This window comes from Anser brachyrhynchus, assembly GCF_964034855.1.
Source record: "Anser brachyrhynchus genome assembly, chromosome: 4".
Classification (NCBI taxonomy): Eukaryota; Metazoa; Chordata; class Aves; order Anseriformes; family Anatidae; genus Anser; species Anser brachyrhynchus.
In genome coordinates this window covers 35,419,291-35,442,868 of record NC_137698.1, presented here as the reverse complement: position 1 = coordinate 35,442,868, position 23,578 = coordinate 35,419,291, and the positions used below count along the sequence as shown (strand labels likewise).

The following is a 23,578-nucleotide window of genomic DNA, read 5'->3' as shown; positions in this document are numbered from 1 at the left end:
GTTACATCACCAATGACAAAAAGCTCTCCAGCATGCATTTCCGATTAGTACAAGAACAAAATAATGTTCATTCTTTCCATAATTTTAGATAGCGTTGTCTCTGCTAAATTATTGGAAATGCTAAGTAACTTATTTACTACAGCTATTGCCAGATAACAGTTCAGCCTACTAATGAATTTTCTATTTACGGACTGATATTACTCTGTATTACATGCCCATCTGTCTTCTCCCAATAATTTTTGAACCTATTGAGCAGACTTGACAGAGAGTTGAGGTCTGGAAGCTAATAAACTCCTACAAGTTCCTTGAAAACTGGCAGACAAGTCGAGGAGAAAGACCCTCTCAGTTCCCTGACTGGGGGAAAGGCTGCAGCCTGTAACAAGAATCCTCCAACACGGGAGGAAAGTAAAGAAAGGAAGAGAAAAAGGGAGAAGTGCTATAAATGTATGGGCTTTATTTGAAACTTTTTTGAGTTCTTTCCTTTTATCAGGGATTTGAGCTATCAGATGCATACATAGAGAAACGGGTTTCAGCAATTCCACTTTTACAAAGAAACTTGGTATTTAAGGGATAAAGTTATGGGAAAAATGCTTTGCTTTTGGTATGTGCACACTTCTTAGCCTCGTACTTCAGTTTCTCATCAGAAAGGTGATGTAAAGGCTGGGATCACTGCCAGACAGTCCTAACTAGCACTCAGTTGTATTCTAAGGCCAATACAGGATATACCTCATAAAAACAGTACTTTTAGCATTAGCATAAATAAAAGAAATGCATTTTCATGTGATGAAAAATATTTTCACAGTATTTCATTGCATGCCAGCTGACAACTCCACTTCAGATAGCACTGCAGTTACAGCTGAGGTAGCTCTGTCAGATCTGTTAGAATGGCTAGTGTGTTAGAAAGATTTTTCTTCTGCTGTTACATCATCAGATCTAGTAAAAGATTTAGTCTGTTCTCACAAACCTTGCCCAATTTAATTAGAAATCACTAATGCAGTCCACAGAGCAGAATTCAATACTCTCCTGCGCCTAAGCAGAACAATTGCAGCCGGCTCTTTGCTCCCCACCCCTTGATGTGCGCTGCTGTGTCCTAGGTGGCTTGACAGCTGGCAGAGCCCCTGGAACAGGCAGGAAAAACAAGCAACATGAATCTAAGATGTCAGCTTCGGGATTTTACTTCATATATAAAACTGGAGAAAGATGTTTGAATTTAAGGAAGAAGTTGGAAGATTGGACACTAATGCCTGTCTCTTTCAGGTACAGAGCAGTTGCCTCCTGGAGCCGTGTTCAGGGCATTGGAATCCCTATGATCACTGCTATTGAAATTTTCTCCATTTGGCTTCTGTCTTTTATACTGGCTATTCCAGAAGCCATTGGTTTTACTGTGGTACATTTCAAATACAAGGATGAAAGTTATGTTACCTGCATGCTCAATCCTACAAATAATTTTATGTTGGTAAGTAACATCCTTTCTTCTCTTTTTGGAATCCACAGCATATAACTTAGACACTTAAGATACTAGATTATAATATGCTTTATTTATCCATTAAAGTGCAAAATGTATTCTAATGTATATTGATGCAAAGAAGATCCTTCATGTACAGTTACCAGCCTCTACTTTCATCTAGAGATCCTAAATGTGACTTTACATTTCCATTTATTCCCTACTGAGGATTCTTAATACAGAAATTTGCAATTTGGGCCCGACTAAAGTACAGCCAAGAGATGTCAGTGTAGCCAGAGCCCTGGGAGGTATTGTGTTTCTAGGTATAACACCCTGAAGCCCGTAACTGTCAGAAAACATGTTTTACCGTGATGAGTCATTGGTTTGTGTGCAGTAGCCAGATCCTTTGGCAGATAAATAATAGGGTGGGGCCATGCTCTAACATAGTTTTTCCTATTCTAAATGCACTTACAAAATCAGAGAATAATCCCTTCATTTATTAGAAATCATGGCTACAAATCTGACAGACTCACATCTCTAACCTAGGTAGCTTAGGCACTGTTAGCTGTCATCTAGACATAGCAACTCAAGAGCAAGAGATGTGCCCGAGTACAAACCAGACTTTGGCACGCTTCATAGCACTCGTCCTCTGCTACTATACCTTAACAGTTGCAAATACCCACATTAGATTGTTCAAAGCAAGTCAGGTGAGTAGTCGCTACAGAGTTAACGTATCTTTACTGCATAGAGGGATGGTGATTATCTTCTTGGCCTTACATTGAGAAAATGGGAAAGTGATATATTATTGTTTTCTTTAGGAACCCAAAGAAGGGCCAGCAACCATTCACCAATTAATAATAATAATCATCATTTAAAAAAAAAAAGAAAAAGTTTCATTCTGTTTTGTCTCAAGAGAATGCAGATAATGCAAAGTCTTCAGTCTTGAGGGAAAATCCACCCAGGGTTTCTGGGTCTTTTTCTCACCAAGATTTTTTAATAACAGAGTGTAAGCTTCTCTGTTTTTGAATGTCTGATCTTGAGTTAGATCCCAAGCTTGGGACCCCACATGGCCTGGGTTAGAATTGAGAAGGGTGAGGCAAATGAAGTTAGGAAATTTAGAAAATAAAAACTATGTATGAATTGTGTTTTGCAGTGGAATATCTCCAATTTTGGTTGGGTTAGACTGCAGGGATGGCAGAAGGAGTCAGAGACAAGAGCAAGAGAAAACAAAAGCAATACCCTAATGGAAATAATTAATGTGGGTGAAGAGGGAGTGGAATTGCCCAGGATTTATAATATCTCTGTTTCTAAACTCTACAGACAATATGGCTGTAGACACTATAGTTTAAAGAAAATGATTTATGAAATGCGCACTGCAGTAAATGTAGGCCGTTCCCTTTTGTAGTGGCTGTTTTTCTCCACAGATGTGCCTGGACAATCTTCACTTCCTCTCTCCCTGAGAAAAAGAATGTTTTTCTCATCATGCTTCTCAAAAACACTACAGTTCAGGTCTTCCACAGGCATGTTAACTGTAATGATTATCATTCTGTTCTTAATGTAGTCGGGAGAATAGTTGGTTTATTTTGTTTATTAGCAGAAATTAGTATTGTTTATTTGCTCAGAATAATTCAAAAGCTCCAAATTTCACCATGCCAACTTGATTTTCAGTGAAATAAATCAACACTTAGGTCCAAACTGAGAATAAGTGTTGGACATGTCAGTCAAAAAAAATGTTGTGTTTCAATGCATTGCAAGGGAGTATGAATATGAGATTAAAATGGAAATACCATTTTAACCTTAACTATAATATTCACTACCACAAACATCACAATAAGTGATTACTAAACTGTGGGAAGTACTTATGATTAACTTTTATTTTTAATAGGGGAATTTATTCAATTTTAAAGCTGTCTTTGAAAGACTTGAAAGGTTCATGCTAGACCATGATTCCCTAGAGGCTGAGTGCACTAGAAAACTTGTTTAAAATGCACATTTCCTGTAGAAAACCAGTTCCATGTGGGCTTTCAAGACAAACAAAAGAATGTCTACTTCTCTTAAATCAACCCAGTCATATGCTTTGATGCAAGCTTTGAGAAAGGCAGATTCCATAATTAATCATTTACAGACATTTTCGTGTAGGTTTTGTAATTTCACGAAGCCAGGTCATCGGTCAGGGTTGTGACACAGGACTCTGGGTGTGTTCTTGACTGACATGCAATGCTCACGAAAGCTGGTAGCCTGCTATGAGAGAAAGTTTGCCTTGCAAATGTAGCGTGGATTCACATAGTATACATTTCGCTGTGCAACCCAACCAATATGCTTCTAGTCTGACCCAGAGGAATTTGACACAGAAAAGATAATTGCTCCATGTACTTGTAATACTTTTCTCTGCAGGAGCAGTGGTAATTAGATTTCCCCTCAGTACAAACTCTTAAAATATGAGGCTTTTTGTTTTCTGGTTTTCTGCTGGCAGAAGCTCAGGTTCCGGGGGGGGGGGGGGGGGGGGGGGGGAATTCGGCCCCAAGGGAGAGAGCAACTATGCAGCAGACTCTAGCCCCTCCTCACACAGGGATGAAGCTAAAACGAGGAGGAGGAAACAGGCTAAAGAACACGGTTCAAGATGTCCTGTGGGGTGGGGTTGTGGCCTAGATACCAGTAGCATACTCTAAATTAGCAAGCTCTGTGAGCAGCTAACTCTGTTGGGATGGAGGAAGAAAAATCAAAAACATTCCCTTTTTCTCAGTAAATCAACTCCCTAGTGTAATAAAGCAGATTAAAAATGAATGTTATTAAATACTAGTCTATTAAATTGCATTTGTTTCCTTTATCTTTTAAAGTTTAGAACTGTTCAGCTTTAAATGTAAACAAGATGTCAAAAGTTTGACTTCTTCAGACAGGATCCCTAATAATCCTCAGTTATTAGCATTTTGACATTTGGTGTGGGAACTGTGATGTTACAAGAGCACATCCGCTAGGAATAAACAAGCTAAAAAAGATTATGAGAAAGAAGGTTCCCTTTTACACATATCCATCTCAGTGACTAACAATGTAGAGACAGGAAGTCTTTAAAATGTCATATTTCAGTACATCGTTTTGGCTTAGCGTAAAGTTTAAAAACTAAGATTTAATATTTTCTCGAGTCTGAAAATATAACCATCTACAAAAAAGAATAATTTTAAATGTTTTGTCAAATGTAGTATTTCCCATAATACATAAATGTATTAACTTCAGCCACAACTTCAACTACAACTTACATTTAAAACTACACAGCAAAGTACTGCTACTCTAAATTCCCTCAGTGTGCTGTCACAGAAGTCAAATAGTATGAAAGGCAGGCAGAGTTAAAAGTAACCGTACTGCTGGAAGCCACCAGCCCTAAGTTTTGCATAGATCAGACAAACACTTATGAAGTGGCTCCTATCTGCCCTGTACATAAATAAGCAAACCAACTACCAATCTTATCACCGATAACGAAAGGTGATTAAACTTACAAGACATGTTGAATTTTTCTTTTTTGGAATTGGGGCAGAAGCCACAGAGGTAAATGGCATTTCCTGAGACAGATTTGTTGTCTCATACTGACAGTGTCTACATTTTGTCATGTTCTTTTCACATAAGCTGAACTCCAGTTTTCTTGAGTAAGTGTAAATGTTCAGAAAACACAACCAAAGGAAATTAATTCCAACCCAGGACAGATTGCAGCAAGGGTACAGTCAGGTTGTTAATAAGGTAAAATTAACATTTACACTGCCACAGTTCCCATTTTGATGTTGGTCCAAAATAGATTCGAATTATAAGAAAGTTTACGTAATTTGGAACTGTTTGCCAATAGACAGATACCAGCATATGAACTGTCACACTTTCCATTTCCCATAACTCTCTGTGGTACTTTCATTTGAATTGTATGAAAATACCTTCTCTTTTCTTTCTCTTATCCACAGTTTTACAAAGATGCAAAGGATTGGTGGCTGTTTGGTTTCTATTTCTGCATGCCACTGGCATGTACTGCCATCTTTTATACGCTAATGACTTGTGAAATGTTAAACAGAAGGAACAGCAACTTGAGAATCGCTCTCAGTGAACATCTTAAGCAGGTAAATATTAAGAACAGCAATGTTCGAAAATACTGTTCTTCTGTCTTTGGCTTAGCATAGAAATGTTTCAAAGTACATTTGAATATATTAAATTACAGAAGTAGGACTTGAGGATATAGGTTATTTTTGATAAGGTATTCAGTCAAACCTGCAACGTAAGACTAAATCATAGTATAAGAAGATACTGAAGACAGCACACTCAAGAAACTAATGGTTTTCTTTCTTTCTATTCTTGAGTGGGATGGCTGTGCTCTCCTGTTCTTTAACCTTAAATTACTACTGGCTAAATGCTTTGAAATTTAACTATAAAGATTTGAAAAAAAAAATCTTGACTATTTATTCCCTCCATACATCCACCCTCCTTTGACACACTTTGACATGTATCTTTAGGTTCATATAAAAAGCCACTGTAGAATAACTTGCTTTAGAATAGGTGAGATTTGTTTCAGGCTTATTGCACTGTTGCAGCTACCACTCCTGTAGCTTTCCTGCTTTGAAAGGAGCAATAGGAGACTAGTACAAACAAATGATCATAAAATCACTCACAGAACTGTCAGATCTCACTTTGATGTTTTTGCAGCGCTCTCTGATGTTTCGTTCCTAACTGAAATTTTAAAAACAATCTGTAGCTTTTTCTCTGCAGTTAGTCAGACAACAGGCTATAATGTTAACGTCAGCGCCTCAAATTTCACTCTTTCTTTCAAATTCCACATTCACAGACGTGAATCCCTAAACCAGTCCTCTGCAGCTGAGTGAGTTCTCTCAGAGATTCCTCCTCTGCTGGCACGTTTCAGAGCAAGGCAGACCAGAGGATTTTCCCTCGTGCACAAACCTTCCACTTTGTTCCCTCAGCAGGCTCCAAGGCCAGTAGCACAGCCTGTCCCTAGGGTCACACAGAGGCTACTCCACCCATCAGAACTGGAATGGAATGTGCAGGGGAATCATCCCTCCAGCCTTCCCATACTGATGTGCAGTGCCAGCAAGCTACATGGACTAGCTGCTGGAGGATGAGTTTATGCCACAATTTACAAATGCTTCTCCTTTTAATGATCACGTTTTGCCTTTCTTCCTTCCTTCCTACAGCCCTGTCCACATTAATTTCTAGTTATGATCCTTCTATTTTGATAAAATCTATTATAAGAAAAAACAAACAGTAGTAGTCATATTCAACACCTAACAAGACTTATTCTAATCACACATTTCACTGTAAGTTTTTTAATGAGGGCCTTGCAATCCTTGTTATTGTTACATTAAGGCGGCAGATCCAGAAGTGGTATTACCTCTACATAAATTTCTCTTTATCAAATACACGCCTACCAAACACCACCGGTATGCATTGTCCAAAATCCCGCAAAACTTCTGTAAATCTCCAGAGTCATGTAAAATGTCCATTAAATTTAAATTATTTCCTAACTACTAAGCATTATAAGATTAAGCTGTAACACAGACATTTCTAAAATGTTGCTCGTACAATGACTACTTAAAAACATCAAGATCACATAGCAAGGATAACAGAAAAATTAATACTTTGTGCAGTATCCCTTTATGTAACAGGAGGCATACTGAATATAAAATAATATATCGCAGACAATTTGGCATCCTGACTGTGGTACGTGGTTCAATGTGGTTCAAGTTCTCAACGTGGTTCAATGGATCTGCTATTGCCAATTGATTTAGGTGCTTTGGATTTACAAATTGCCCTATGTCAAGGATTAGGTGAAACTGGTTTATCAAACAGGTGTGATCTCAGTTCCCCTCACACATGAAAAAATTTCCTTGCAGAGTATGTATGTTTCTAAAGAAAGAGGTTTATTTGAGGGACTGCTAGAAAACTAATCCAGTGTAGAGGAATAAGAAGGGCTGGGAAAGTCATAAGGTTCAGGGATGCCCAGCAGTGGTTGTTGCTTGGCTAACAACTATGATGTCCTTAATGTCTTGATGTCCTGGCAATGACCAGTGTGCAAGTCCAACAAAAATAAATAAATAAATAAAATTTCAGGGACATCAGATGATCTGGAAGCTGCACTTTGGGAATCCTTGCATGCTTTATCTAGATTACTTATCTTTGCTGCCAACATCGCTCCACTACAATCAACTACCAATATGAACTAGGCACTCAGTCATAGTTATTTTTATTTCTTTTTCCAGCGTCGAGAAGTTGCAAAGACAGTTTTCTGTTTAGTAGTGATTTTTGCTCTTTGCTGGTTCCCTCTTCATTTGAGCCGAATTTTGAAGAAAATGGTATACAATGAAAGAGACCCCGGCAGATGTGAACTGCTCAGGTACTCCATTTTCTATGTCAATCAGTTGTTTATACTGAAAAAATATAATATCACATACTTGGGAGATTGTGTGAGGAATGTCATTGTGCATGCAATGTGGTGCATGTGGTGTTAGAAGAGCAAATATGTCATTTTATGATTTTTCAACTACATCTGTTTTCAGGGGGATCAGTTTTAATGGGGTAGCATAATTACAACATGTTGTCCATTACCATTGTAATCACTTTCCTCTGGGTTTTGTGAACTCCTGAGAGAGAGGTTGTTATTGATATGGCACGGTAAAAGATTAGATTGAGCAAGATAGATAAGAATTAGTTTCTTTGACAGGAGAGACTGTAACCACAAATAGCATGGATGCTTCTACATTATATTAAGAGTTTAAAAGGTTTGCTTTCTTTTTTGTTGCCTAGTTTCTTGCTGCCATTGGATTATATCAGCATCAACCTGGCAACCATGAACTCTTGCATAAACCCAATAGCTCTGTATTTTGTGAGCAAGAAGTTTAAAAACTGCTTTCAGGTAAGATCTTGATAATATATAACGTCCAGTTGATGAACAGTATTAAACCACTTAGTTATCTATTTTTTTTTTGAGCTGGGAGGAGAGGCATGCAAAGGAATGAATTATTATAAGTTGCCTATTTTACCAGCTAACAGGTCACATAGCGCACATACCAAATTGAAAGTGAAAACTATCCACTTTATCTGAAATGCTAAACAAGTAAATAAGTTTGACATAGTCCTCACATGTAAACTATTGCTGAGAGAGATACACTCTTCTAAGTACTACTTATCAGCACATGACATGCGCATGAAATTGGTTGATAATGTATTCACCACTCTAGATGAAGATAAAGGACATATACATAGGACACAAAATGTGCCAGCAGTTCAACAATCCCATTCTGACAAAAATTTTCTGTCTTCAATACCAAAGCAGGCATCTGAGTTGACTTTGGCAACTGAATAAGCATTACGGCTTTTACCTGCATTTTTCCAGTTCCTATGTATGAAAACATATGTTAATGTTAAAATATCTTACTTGTCACACTGTGCTTCTGCAAGTCCTCATTCACCTAACAAAGGCCATACAGGCAGAAAGAAAATGAGAACAAATAGTGTTAAAGAAAATGGCAAGATGGAAGACTGGAATAGCTTTATCTGCAAAGAAAAACAGAAGACAGAACCGTACCACAAAACTTTCAGGCTGCAAACAGGTGACACAAGCTACTGAAAAAAAAAAGTAATAAGTGATTAAAATAGGGAATACCTGTTTTTCTGTAGCCTGATGAGACAGAAGCTATTTTAAGGGAGTATTTCCACATGAGAAATAAGAAGTCAGCTTTACTTTTGGTGGTTCCTTACTTCATTTGGGAACTGTGGAGAAGACACTATGCCTGGACCTGTCCTCAGGTAAAAGGGAAAGTAACAGTAACAGCGGGTACTACCAGTATGCTCCTCAAATCATTAGTTCATTCATTCCGTTTGTCCCTCCAAATACAACCACATCCAACAGTTCTAACTAAATAATTTTCAGCTATTACATAATCCTTCACAGCTTTGCATTTATAGCTTCCCTTTTCCTTTCTGGTATCAAGATGATTACTTCAGGCAAGCTCTTCATTTTATAGCAGAGTTTCTCACCCTACCTCTGTAGATATTTTATGTATCTGCCCACAGACAAACAGTACATGTATCATAAGTCTGGCCGTACCTCTCTTCAACGCTCCCTTCTCATTGAGTACATGGAAGTCATGGATCTACTGCTGTTATTGCCACTGCTCCCCTGGGGCCCTATCCCTCTTTCTGCTAAAGCAGAGATTTCATCTTCATAGAATTAGGCATTAGTTTCTGCAAAAAGGAGGGGAGGAAAGCTGAAGAGCCATTTCTCCTCCTTTCAGAAGAGACAACAGAACATCACAGCCTGCGAAGAACATAGTACAACCATGAATTACCTTCTGTTCTTAAACATGAAAAATGACACAACTCAACATATACACCATCCCTTTTACTAAACAATTTTGCCTTCTTCCAAGATGTGAGAAGAGACCTAAGTCTCTTTTTTTCTCTTACATGTTAAGCAGCATGCTGATCCCTAAGTTTGAAGTGCAGTGAGAAAGAGGGGTGAAAAACAACCCAGCTCTTACAATGTTTACTGAATTCTGTCAGTTCTGAACCCATTTACCTTAGTCAAACAAATTTCCCATTTGATACCGGGAAAGCTTTTCTTAAATAAGAGCCACGGGCCAGGCCTAATGTGCTGCCTTTGTGATGATCAATCGCAAAACTGCTTGCATTCTAGGATAAGAAATTGAAATTGGCCCAAGTGTAGCTATCACTCCCTTCAGCTAGAATTCTCTGTTCATTTCTGAATTAAAAATATTGTTGGCAATCTGCATAGAGTTGATAGATTTGTGCTAACCTGTTTTTTTTTTTTTTTTAATATTTCCAGTCATGTCTTTGCTGTTGCTGCTCCCAATCAAAAAGCTTGGTGACTTCAGTGCCCATGAATGGAACAAGCATTCAGTGGAAAAATCAAGAACTAAACAATCACAATACAGACCGAAGCAGCCATAAAGACAGCATAAACTGAAAATTAAGGACTCTGACATGATTTCAGAATCAAACAGGAAAAAAAAAGTCACAATAAAGCTATTTCAACAGGAAGCCCAGTGAGTGTTCCATCATCAATTCAGAAGTGTGCACCCTTGTACCTAATTCTAGAGGTGACTGAAACGGTTGATGGACTATAACTGTGATGATGCTCTACGAACTGAGATCCACTGGATGGTAATTCTGTCTGAAAATTACGTAGATGTGATTATAACACCAAAAAAAATGACTTGAACTACACAGGTGGTTTGCTCTTCTGAACTAAGCAGGAACTGTCCAGTATCTGTAACTGGTACAAAACAATATTCTTCCTGATCGTGACCTAGAATTAATCACTATGGCATTTTTTAGAAGATAACAAAGTGGAATCTGTCTGTGTATATTTTCTCTCCTGCCATTTGTCTTTCAACTTCTATTTGTGTGGTGGATATATTCCGTGCACCACTACATTTTGCATGTTGTTGTTATTTTTTTTTCAGTTTTATGTTGGAAAATGTTTTGTTCCACACCAGTATGTTATTTACTTAAGTTACAGTGAGTCAGGACATCAGCTGGGCAGTTCACATTTGTAGCACTTCAGTACACAAAAACAGGAAGAAACAATACAAAATAGCGTCAACATTTGGCACTTAAGCACAGATTAATACCAAAAAAGAGGTATTAGTAACACGGTACTGTACTGTGTTATTTATTCTAATGATCTGTACAAAAATAATAATAATAATAAACATAATCTATATCAGCAAAATGAATGAAAGATCCCCACAGAGGGGCATCTTACAAAATGTTTTCAATTAACCTGCCATGTTAATTCATAATCTATATGAATTTATTAATCTATTTAGACAACAGCAGCTTTAAATCTGTGTCAAAATGAGGATCATTGTAACACAGTGAAACATTAATAAAGCTGTCCAAAGAGTTATAAGGATATAATTATTTTCATAGCAACTATGCACAACACTACTTACATGTTGTGAACATGAAGTTACAGTCATAGGTAAATGCAGAACTGTGGAAGTCCGTAAGAGTTGTATATGCACAAGGATATTTTGTGCCTTATGCATACAGACTTTTTTTTTTGTCTAATTTTCACAATGTTCAAAGATTTTAATGGGATTTGATACTTTATTAGAATTGTTAACCATACAAACGCTATTAATAATATATAGAAAATATTGCTTGCATATGTGTAAACTGGTGATTTACTTATCATTTCCATCCATTATGGTTACATGGCAAGAGATTCATTGTTTGGCTATAAACATTTTTAACTGGTAGCCTTTTACTAAACAGTGAAATTAAACAGTATGTTGTTGTATATAATATGCCTTGTGCACAAATCTGCTAGGAAATTTATAGCATCTCTTGTGCCAGGTTAAGAAACATGAACTAAATTTCTTCAATTTTTAAAAAATGTTACATTTCAAGTGAATCTGATATAATCCTGCATATTTTTATTTACAAGGTCAAAATGCTAGTGCCTACAATGACTTCTGCTGAACAAGTTTCCCAAACGTTTACATTCACACAGATCTCCTAAAGTATATTAAAAAATATCTTTAACTTAGTTTATCTATTTTTGTGTGCTTTTGTCTCTGTGGCATATAATTGTATAAATACATACAAATGTATGTTCTTGTGTTATAAACCTAAGTACAGTCTTTGACAGTGCCCTGTAGCAGTGCCCAGGAGCATGTTTAGCTGAATTTTATTCAAAACAGATCATCTTCAAGCTGTATCAAAAAATATACCAAACGAGTAACAATGCTTTCCTTTGAGGTTGAATTACTGGGTCTCTTTACATCCTGACACCTTCACCGCTACTTCAACAGAACGTATTGAGCAGATGATAACGGTAAACAGAAACAGAGGATTGAATTTAAATGGTAAATCTACACTTTTTCCCCTAAAACAAAACAAAACAAAACAAAAACAAAAAACCCTATGACAAAACAGAAATTCAACCACCTTTAATTTTATCCTTTCATTTTTCTGCCAAATTCCACAAAAAAGGTGCTTTGACATTTCTCTTTGTGCATCAAAAATGGTGTAGGTTTAGTTGGGATTTTGCTCTGCTGTTGAACAGAGGCTGCTTTCTCCTTTGCATCAGACCAACCTTTCACAAGTATTCTTCCTTCCTTCTCTTATTTTATAGATTTTTACATTTGCTGTTTGTGTTTTCCTTAGCTGAACCCCAAGCCTAGCTTTTTTGGCAGCTGCTGAGATCTCTATTCCACAAGTTTCTTTTATATGGAATCTTACGAGATTAATCTCTCAGCTCCTCTCTTATTAGTTAACTCCATTTCATGGCACATTTACATTTAACACCTTTAATACCTCCTGCATATTCATACTTTATTTCCCTATTCCTGCTTAGCATTGTCTCCTTCCTATGTAAAAACCTAAGGCGCAGAGTTTTTTGTTGGGCAAGAGAAGTAATTACCATGCTTTCAATATGATTCTTAAAATTACTATATTTTCTTATTCTCCACATGCTCAGATTCATTTCTTACACTATTACACTTCTTACACAAGATCTGTACCTTATAATTAAAATCCGTTTAACTATCAGAATCATCTTTTTCTGCAGACTTCACAATTGCCAACTCTTTTCAGTGGAAAATTTCATTGACTGTTCTCTCCCATATAGTCCCACGTCTTGAATTCAAGCACTTCCTGGACATTTGTTGAATTTAGAAGCCAGTTATTTTCCTTGTTTTCAATATGCATTTAATTCAGACTACCTCACTAAACATTTCCTCTTTGGTGTATTTTATCCTTACTTGCTTCAAAAATACAGCACACAAGTTTTATTTACATTTATATTTGCATGTGTTTATTTACTTAGAAACTGTGCTTCAGACCTGACCTAGGTAGCTCTTGTGCTTTGGAAAAGTATGTCCATGTAGGAGTTCGTCATAAAGCTTACCTGATAAAACTGTTACTTTCCTTCCTTGAAATGAGGCTTATGCAACCTTCATATCTGAATATCTTTATTTTGCTTTTAATGCAATCAGTTTCAGGTGTTTCCCTGTCTGTCCTTACATCTCTCAAGAGCAGCTATGAACTCTCTAACCAATTTTAAAATGAATTTTACAGAATAGAGTTATCATGCTTACGAAGTTACAGCGAATTTAATGGAAACTGGTGGATGGACAGAAGAACAAGACCTTACTTGTTTCCTACACAGAACATTGCTGAAATTGAATTTCTATGTAGTCAACAAATTCATATGATAGAGAGATGCTATGAACATCACAGCTGCAGAAAAAGCTTTGATCAGAGGTTGCAACTTGTAAGGCATCTGAGAATCAAACCACAACAGAAAATCTTGGAACCCAGTATTCATAAGTCCCATTGCTTGTGGAATTACTGCTTTTTTGCTGTTTCTTTCTCATCATTTACATATTTGCATATTGTTACTATATCATTCAATTCTGTGAAGCATCATGGGTTTGTGAGAAGACATAGTAGAAATTCAGATTCTATAGCATTTGTATGAAAAGTATTGTGCTCAAATGTCCCTGAGGCAAAGCATGCATTTTCATTAGAAGAAACATACTCGGACTGCATGCTAACATTGCTTTACGAATTTTTTTCCAGACTAGCTGTGCAAAGCTTGGCTTAGTAAAGTATTCCTAATTTACACTTCCCATCCTTTCAAAGACTAAATAAAAGCAATTAGCTCCAAAATAAGGGCAAGGGAAGATACATAAAAAGTTTACAGAACAAAAGCAATCACCAAATTACATAGAAAAAAAAAACAAACAACAACCACCAAAACAACAACAACAACAACAAAAACAAAGCATGTTTAAAATGCAGTTTGAAAAGAAACACAGCTTATCGTTAGTCCAAGTGTGGGAAAGGAAGATAAGAACTAAATCAAAAAATGTAGGTCATCCCCTGTTTCTCTAAAGGGAGGTGAAATGAAATGACCTCCAGCATCCCATCTAGAATCTGCTTTTTTCCCTGTATGTACACAACTGCTTCTCAAACGAACTGTTGCTTGAGTCACAGTTTTGCCGTCTCATTAGTTACAGTAGCTTTTGTTATTCTTGATCTTTTTAAAAAATACTGCTTCTAAATTTCAAAGTCTTTTGGGACATTAAACATATGGGACTGCAGCTCTGTTTTTTTTCTGTCCATCATTCACTTGCAAGCAGTGAAGCTGGGGACAGTCATAATAGAGCACAGGAGTTTAGAGGGAAGTTTTGTTTTCAGGCTTTCTAGTGAAACATCTTAAGCCCCCATCAGTGCCTACTTGTCACAGTCAAATTTACTGTCTACAGGGCAATGTCTCAAAAGCTATTCAAAGTCCTGTTTTGTTTTTTTTTTTCAGCTATTAAAAGCTACTTCTTCAGTTTTCCTACCTTCTTTCTGGTAAAGAAGCATACTGTAAGGTATTTCCACCAACATAAAAACTGCCTAAGTCAGTACTGATGTAAGCTAGAAGGTGCTGAAACACATAGAACAGTACCACACCCACAAAAAGCACATCTCCAGGGCTGTCTTATGATCACATCATCTTTTAAAGCAGAACTTATCAATGTATTCATGTTCACACAGAGACTCCTGTGGAACCAGTTTCTTTAGCTTTTAAAAAGGTACTTATTGTTGTGGTACAGGAACTAAGAATTTCAAAGCGAGAACATTTCTTGCTGTCTTTACCTGTTGACCCATTAGCTTTTCATGTTATGACTATTTCCAAACAACATCACTTTAAGAAGTGAAAATGCATGCAAAAATGCATCTTTGCTTTATTAAATTTATCAGTTTGTACCAGATGCCGCTGTATAGCATGTGTTCCCTATGTAGTAGTTGTTCTTTATTTCCACAGACATATGGGCGTTGTCAGGAGCTACAGATGTCATTGCCTGTATCTGGTATGCTCAGGCAAAATCACTATTTGTGTCCTTACCATTAACACACACTTCAGCAAAAGGTCTGATACTCCCAACTCTCTCGTAATCTCTGCACTGTATAATCCAAAAGTTTTTCTTGTAATCAGATTGGCTTACGAAAATTCAATACATTCTCACTACAAAAGTCAAACCCTATGTTCACAATGTGGATGGAGACAACAGGAAGACATTACCTGCACAAAAGTAACCACTAGCAAACTCTAAAACCAGTGAAGAATCAATGTGTGCTCCACAGGTGCCAAGTACATCTACTGGAGTCTGGCCATAAAACAAAAGCACACTTACAAAGAAATCTAAAAAAAAGATTTCTGAAAGTGAAGTAGACAGCTCAGTAGTAAACAGATCTTCCTTCATCCCTATCACCTCATGTTATAGATATTGCCTTTCCAACAAAGGTCTTCAAAAAATTTTATACCATACGTCGTGATAAACAAATTAGTAGATGAAAAAAATCTCATATGATATTGGAGGAATTCATTACTGATACTTTAAAATAATACTCTTCCTCTTTACTCATTCCAATAAAGCTCAGCATAATAAGGGTTACAACTGATAAGAAAAAGGAATTTATACCATTCTTCAGCAGCACTCTGCCCACATTTCTCAGAGAAAGTGAGTATCTGCAAATGGCTCTGAGATCTATGACTTGGAATTAATTACTTGGTGCAGCTCAGAATAATTTTTTTACTTTAATCTCATGCTGGTTTAGTCCTTGGAAGTAAAAAATAAATAAATAAACAAACAAACAAATAAATAAATAACAACTGAGTCTACAAGTTACTGAATCAAGCATCCAACTGATTTGAGAGAAGTCCTTCTAAGCTATCTATGAGAACATGCATTCTGCTATGTATTTTAAACATAGGGGAAGATTAGAAATCCATCATTACTAGCCACCAACTTGCAATCCTGTAACCACACTTCATATTTATTGAAATATCTGTCTGTATAGTTTTTGTCTTTAGCTCTCCAAAACTGTTGTACAAAGACCTCCTTGGTATTGCCTCTGAATAAAGTATACATTATTTTCTGTAATATCCAACTTCTTCTGGGTTTCCTGCATCCCAAACAAATTGCAATAATTCCAATGCCAAGGGCTTCTTGACAATCAAAGAAAAAACTATTGAATTATTTCCTTTTTATGATAATTTGAGAATTTGCTTGAACAGAACTTTAACCACTGGTTGTTTTTCTTCCATATAAAATAACTGTGTTTTTATATCATAGAATCATAGAATCATAGAATATCCTGAGTTGGAAGGGACCCTTAAGGATCATCAAGTCCAACTCTTGATACTGCACAGGTCTACCCAAAAGTTCAGACCATGTGACTAAGTGCACAGTCCAATCTCTTCTTAAATTCAGACAGGCTCGGTGCAGTGACCACTTCCCTGGGGAGCCTGTTCCAGTGTGCAACCACCCTCTCTGTGAAGAACCCTCTCCTGATGTCGAGCCTAAATTTCCCCTGCCTCAGCTTAACCCCGTTCCCGCGGGTCCTGTCACTGGTGTTAATGGAGAAAAGGTCTCCTGCCTCTCGACACCCCCTTACGAGGAAGTTGTAGACTGTGATGAGGTCTCCCCTCAGCCTCCTCTTCTCCAGGCTGAACAGGCCCAGTGACCTCAGCCGTTCCTCGTATGTCTTCCCCTCCAGGCCTTTCACCATCTTCGTAGCCCTCCTCTGTACACTCTCCAACAGTTTAATGTCCTTTTTGTACTGTGGTGCCCAGAACTGCACACAGTACTCGAGGTGAGGCCGCACCAGCGCAGAGTAGAGCGGGACAATCACCTCCCTTGACCTACTAGCGATGCCGTGCTTGATGCACCCCAGGACACGGTTGGCCCTCCTGGCCGCCAGGGCACACTGCTGGCTCATATTCAACTTGCTGTCTACCACAACCCCCAGATCCCTCTCTTCTAGGCTGCTCTCTAGCGTCTCATCGCCCAGTCTGTATGTGCAGCCAGGGTTTCCCCGTCCCAGGTGCAGGACCCGGCACTTGCTCTTATTGAACTTCATGCGGTTGGTGATCGCCCAGCTCTCCAACCTATCCAGATCCCTCTGCAAGGCCTTTCCACCCTCATTCGAGTCCACAACTCCTCCAAGTTTGGTGTCATCAGCAAACTTGCTCAAAATACCTTCTATCTATATGTATATATATATATATATGTGTATATATATATATATATATGAACTTCTATTTACTTAAAAAGTGTCAGTCATTTAGAGAGAGACTGGAAAAACAGTGTGTGATTTAATTGTGGGCATACCACATATGACTGTATACTACTATAACCAATGATGTGAACAAACCCATAGGTCAACCAAATACCTAAATTTTTTAATGTAAAGTGCTAGATGAGTAACAGAAAGACTAAATACGTAAGAATCAAAGGTTGTTTCAACATTCAATATTTACTGTCCAGCTGAAGGTATTACCTCAACCAAAGTTAAAACCAGTCATTGAAGTAATTTCAAGTTCCAATTAGTAAATTGGGATAAAATGCAGGAACCTACTGAAGGAAACAAAGGACGAGGTTGCCACTGACTTCAGGAAGACTGGGATTTCACTGTCAGAGTATACAATGGAGCCCCATCAGTACAGTAACTATGGCAATGTGACTAAGTCCATGACAGCTAAGACGGAAGAAGTAAAAGACTCTGCGTGGCTTGCATGAATAATTGCTAAATTATAATCTCATATGCTTGGGTGGGAAAAGAAACTGGCACACTTTTCCTCCGATAAAAACAGTTTAGCAAAAGAAGTCAGCAGTAGCAGGGTTCTTCTCTCAGGCAACTCAACTAGCAGAGATGGATGGTCAAAATAGGAGAACAGGAAGACAGTGTACACAAAGAGAAAAATCCTCACTGCAGAATACTGATATTCTGTCCTTATCCTGTCCTTACTCCATGCTGTAACCTTTACTTATACAAATTATCCCACAGATTTCAATAGGATGAGCTATGTCAATGCACTTACTGGTTTCCTTGGAGGTGTCCTTTTTACTGTTTGGGCAGATACTGGCAATGTACCATTGGGTGGAATACCCTAACATTACATATCCTTGACATGCCTACTGCAATTATGCAGATCCATTTTACTGACACAATTCCAGTCTATGCTGAAATCAATGTGGACATATTATGCAGTGAGCACATATCTCAGAAATACAGCAATCCTCTGTCAGAGGAATCACAGGATCAATATTTATTACTGCAGGGTATGTAGTGTGCTGTATTCCTGAAGCACTTGATATATACAAGAGAAAAGCATCTCTGCGGGGGTTTACCCTGCTGAGTCAAACTGAAAACCCTTACAAATCTCCTGATATACAGACCTCTGGGATCTGCCTTCTTTCAGAAAATTTCACCTTCTGTAGCTGATTACATATTTAGCTGTTCTAAGGATGTATTTTCTAGGCTTTGGGAAAACACAGTTTACACTGACTAAACACTGCATGAGAACTGTCATGTACAGTCATTCCCACTCAGCAGTTTTTGCCACAGGTATAAACCTTCATAAACCTTGTTCTGTATGCAAATAAAATCATCAAGTAAAATAATATGGAAAATGTATTACATGAGAAAGAATTTGATGTCACAAGAAAAGGAACTGCCTATAACTACACCAAGCCAATATACTTCTTATCAAGCTCCACTTGGTAACAGCAGTATCCTTTTAGTGAATTTGCAAGCCAATTTTAATACCCTCTCCCTTGAAAGGAAAATAAGAATGCCAAGCAACACTGAATTTATTGGATGATTAGCTAACTTTTTCTCTGTTGTGTCTTGAAATGAATACAAATAATTAATTTAATGCACTTTGTGCCTTAGTTGAAGTAAGATTACTTCTGCACTACTTTGTAACCCAAACTGCCCTGCTATGCCGACAATTGGTTCCAGACATCTTACCAACAATTTGTTACTGTGGGTGCCAGGGTAGAAAAGGAAAATGATTAACCAACCCAAATAAACAAAACAATGCAACTAAGGAACAATTCTGAGCTCAACAGGGAGCTGAAAATCAATTCCAAATGCTGCTTCAACTACATGTTGTATACTCTAATAAATTGTTCCAAAACTACACTCTGCAAACACATGGCAACAAAACCTGCATAGCATTTTTAAAAAGCATTAAAAATGAAACTTTATAATGTTTAATACTGATGTTTGATGGTGACTAAACAATCTACAAGAAATTCTGTGCGTTAACTGGTTTTCATTATACAAACTCTGCAGAACCCTGAGAACTCTGCAAATTCAAGAGATAAACTTTCTCTAAATAGTCTGCAAACAAGTTAGAGAAATTGGAAATTGTGTATTGAATTCCAATTTCTCGTGCTCAGTGCTTACAGTTTATCCGTGATATCTGTCCTATATCTTGTCCTTCTCTCTGAGGTCCCTTCTTTTTCTTGACTTATCACTGCCAAGAAGCAGGATGATTAACTTATGTTGAACTGACTACTTCCATTGCTTCAAATGTTTACACTATCCAAGCCTAAAGCTGGCCTTATGCTTTACTATCCTGTACCAAAAGGTCTAATGTGAACATACCTTATATCGTCAGTATAGCTCTTGAAGATAAAGCAATTAAAATGTAACAGTTGTGGAGTAGGTGAAAATAGGAAACAAAATAAAATTAACGGTGAAAAATAAAAGCAATTAAATATTGGTATTTAAGTGAGTTTTTCCACCCTAGGAAAGGCTTCATATCAATTTTTCACTTTTTTTTTTCCCTCAAAGCCTCTTTAGAATCACAGTGAATAAAAAGATGAATGTGTCTGCCTCACATCATAGACGCGGAAGATTTTATACAATCCTTACAGTAAGCTAAATGTAGTAAAATTTTTAACGTTTATCTAAACATCGGTGACTTGGAAGTCTAATTTGCAATGGATTAACATTCATATTGCAAACAGTTCCAGGGCTGACAAACTACATGTTTGAAAAACAGATAAAGAAAAATCAACTTTAATCTAGATTTGGTATTTGTAAACTCAGTACAGAGGCAAAAAGCTCAGTTCAAAGAGCCTAAACTTACCTCAGCAGCACAGCAAACGTGATATAACATGCTACTGCAATTAATGGCTACTGGTACCCAAATTACTTCACTTAGAACTAGATTATAACTTATCCTTAAAGAGGAACATAACATAAACGAGCATCGTGCCCCCAAATTGCATTTTTACAAGAAGAAAAAAAAAATCTATCTGTGTAGTTGCAGGAGAGCTGCTTTTCAAATTTCACCAATACAAACCGTGCCTAGAAAAAGCCCTTTCAGATCAAACTTGAAGTCTATTAACCCAGCAATGTGCGGGAGTTTACAGTTCTTCCTGTATTGTTCATGATCTCAGCTTAGCTAGAGAATTTATGTTTTAGGACAATCTGACTGCCACCTTTTACAAGTATTGCTCTAAAAAGAAAAAGAATTTGGAAAGTGAAGGATTTACTATAAACAAGGAAGTAAATCAATTTAGTTTTATAATAACATAATAGAATAGATTAAACCCTAAAAGGAGAAAAGCATAGGCAGAAGATAAATGGTATCAATTTGTTAAAAAGGGAAAGGAATACATCTAAAGAAGATAATCAGAAGCTGCTGTCTAATGGGAAGATGGAATTGTGGAAACAGACCTCCAGGTGACAGTGATCACCAAGTAAGTGATGTGTTTGCAATTGGCACATGGCAGGAAAAAAAGAGAAATGCAGTCTGGAGCAAACACATGGAGATATTAAGTGTCACAGTTTGGGGATTTAATATGTGACTGTAGTGTGATTATATGTGGAATAATTGCATTCAGAATATACCGTCATGATTTAAAACATTCTGTCTTGGTAAAATGTTTTTTAGGGAGTGGATCAGCCACTGTCTTGAGAGGTCCTTCAAAAGTAAAAGAAGTCTTTTTTTTCATGATGCTATAAGAAAAAATTAATGCTATAAAAATAGATTAGTTCAGAACTCTCTCTGAAATTAATACATTCCTGACCAGCACAAGAGTCAGCCGTGTTTTGGGGTATGGGAAGCCTCTGTGTTGATGATCGTATAATCTAAAAACCTAAAAGCAATTATACTGAGTCAGACCTTCCTGTCACCTGTGATGATCAATAACAGATACCTAGGGAAGGGTGAAAGGGCAGTATAAGCATACACTTCACTGGTAGACAGACTAAGCCTTCACCAATTTGAGCGGAAAATAAGCGTATTTGGAGTAAATGATAGGTATTTTTCCATGAATTTGTCTTTTTGACCCTATGCAGTCCTTTGGTATTCACAGCATCTTGAGGCAATGAATCCAGCAATCTAACTTACATTGTGTGAAACTATGCTATGAGCTTGCCATTTGACAATTTCATTCAATATCCTCTAGTTCTTGTATTAAAAGAGACAGTAAATAATTGTTCCATATTTACCTTTCTGCTCATGAGTTAGCCAATGTCAGATGTCTTTTCCAGGCTGACCAATCTGTTTACTCCTATGTTGTATGAAAGCTGTCCTCTGCATTTGATCATCTTTTTTCCCTTTTTTGTGTTTTCCTGAGTTCTACTATTATATTTTCAAAATGGAAGGGACAAAAGAGAGTCCAACATGACCTAGATGCAGCACCATAATCATGATTAAAACATTTTGTTCTTTATCCCTCTGTAATAATTCCTAACACTGTATTTGTACCATCAAAAGTTAGACGGCTTAAGTCCTTAAAGACGGATATTGTGAAAAGTCTTCTGGAAAACCAAAGAGATTACACCAACATGATAATCCTTGTGAACATGTTCAAGGACACTCTCAGAGACATAATTTTGTAAGCTATAACTTCCCTTCACAAAACTTGAGTAGGTTTTTCTAAACATAATATTTAGAAATGCAGCCATTAATTCTAGTCTTTGCTACAGTTTCTACTGGTTTGATGAATACTTCAGATTTTTGGTCTATCATTTCACTCAGAAATCTGTCTCTCTCAATTTCTAGCTGAACATGATGTTTACTATGTATTGTTCTCTGATATTGAGGCAAGTTCACACATACCTACAGCTAAATGCTCATTTGCGTTTCTTTAGAATATTTAGGTAAATACCATCCTGCCTCGTGCTTTATAACCGTCTTGTTGATTTGACGTATAGGCTTTTCCTCAGTTTAAATCAGATCTTTAGAACCACTACCAGGACAGCTTTTTTATGAAAGTCACTTATGATCCAATACAGTGAATGTGAATGCAATGGACTTAGCTAACAGCGGTATGACTTCACCTTCTTTAAGCTTCCTTTTATTCCTTCAATGTCTATCAGTCTTTGCTATCTTTCTAGTCTTGATGTGCTTGAAAAAAAAAAAAAAACACACAAAAAAACATCTATGACATCCTTCATATGGCATCAATTCTCCGTTGGCATAACCCATTATATTTTTCTTACATTATTTGCATTCCACTGTTATACTGTTCCAATGATCATCTTCTTACCACCAAATTTTTAATATCTCTGTTCTGGCAATATCATTGCAGAAAACCAGTTCCCCTCTCTCACTGTCTTCTAGCGTTCCTGTATAAACAGTATATGTTTAGTTTGATTTCCAATGTTCAATGCTTTGTTATTCTATTTAAATTATTTGTGTTAAATTTGTGCATTACCTATCTAGTGATACTATTATACGGTGGCTATCATCTTGAAGAACAAAGTATCAGTATGGCCAAGTTAAGTACATTTAGTAAATAGCTTGACTAAGGGAAAATAAATTGAGAAAACTGTTGAGAAAGAAAAGCATTCATTATTTTCTGATCATTTTTCTCTGTTCCAAATAAACATAAAAATACACACTTTGTTGTCTATGTAATGTAAACAGTTCAACATGTGCATGTTAGACTGACTTGAACTCCATTTCTTAAAATTTAAAATATTCTGGAAATACGTTGTTTAAGAAAATGTAATTGCACAATTCTGGTGTAAACTTTGCCTGAAAACTGGAAACAAAAGTAAGGGTAGATTTTATCATCATTATTGTATAAAATGCATTCAATATATTTTTCCTATGGTAATAATTTCTAGTGTGTATGCACAGTGTTCCAAACTGCCTCTACACGCTCTATATTTGTGCATGGATACACATAAAGCATACTTATACAGGACTTTGCATCTTTCTCCCAAATAACAAAGACATTTCTCCCTAATGAATTCAATTTATGAAGTGTACTTACATATGTTAAGGATATCTGGTTTTTGAATACTGCAAAA

General features: G+C 36.9%; 1 protein-coding gene across 2 annotated transcripts in view; it reads left to right on the top strand.

Moving 5' to 3' along the window:
• The window catches only part of EDNRA (endothelin receptor type A), a 34,493-nt gene extending 22,491 nt beyond the window's left edge, over positions 1 to 12,002 (top strand). For both annotated transcript variants that reach the window (XM_080588641.1, XM_080588640.1), the window contains exons 4-8: positions 1,258 to 1,456; positions 5,386 to 5,538; positions 7,687 to 7,820; positions 8,231 to 8,339; positions 10,272 to 12,002. In XM_080588641.1, coding sequence (XP_080444767.1) covers positions 1,258 to 1,456; positions 5,386 to 5,538; positions 7,687 to 7,820; positions 8,231 to 8,339; positions 10,272 to 10,412 — 736 coding nt within the window. In that variant the 3' untranslated portion in view covers positions 10,413 to 12,002. The remainder of the gene's footprint in view (positions 1 to 1,257; positions 1,457 to 5,385; positions 5,539 to 7,686; positions 7,821 to 8,230; positions 8,340 to 10,271) is intronic.
• The last annotated feature ends 11,576 nt before the right edge of the window (positions 12,003 to 23,578 follow it).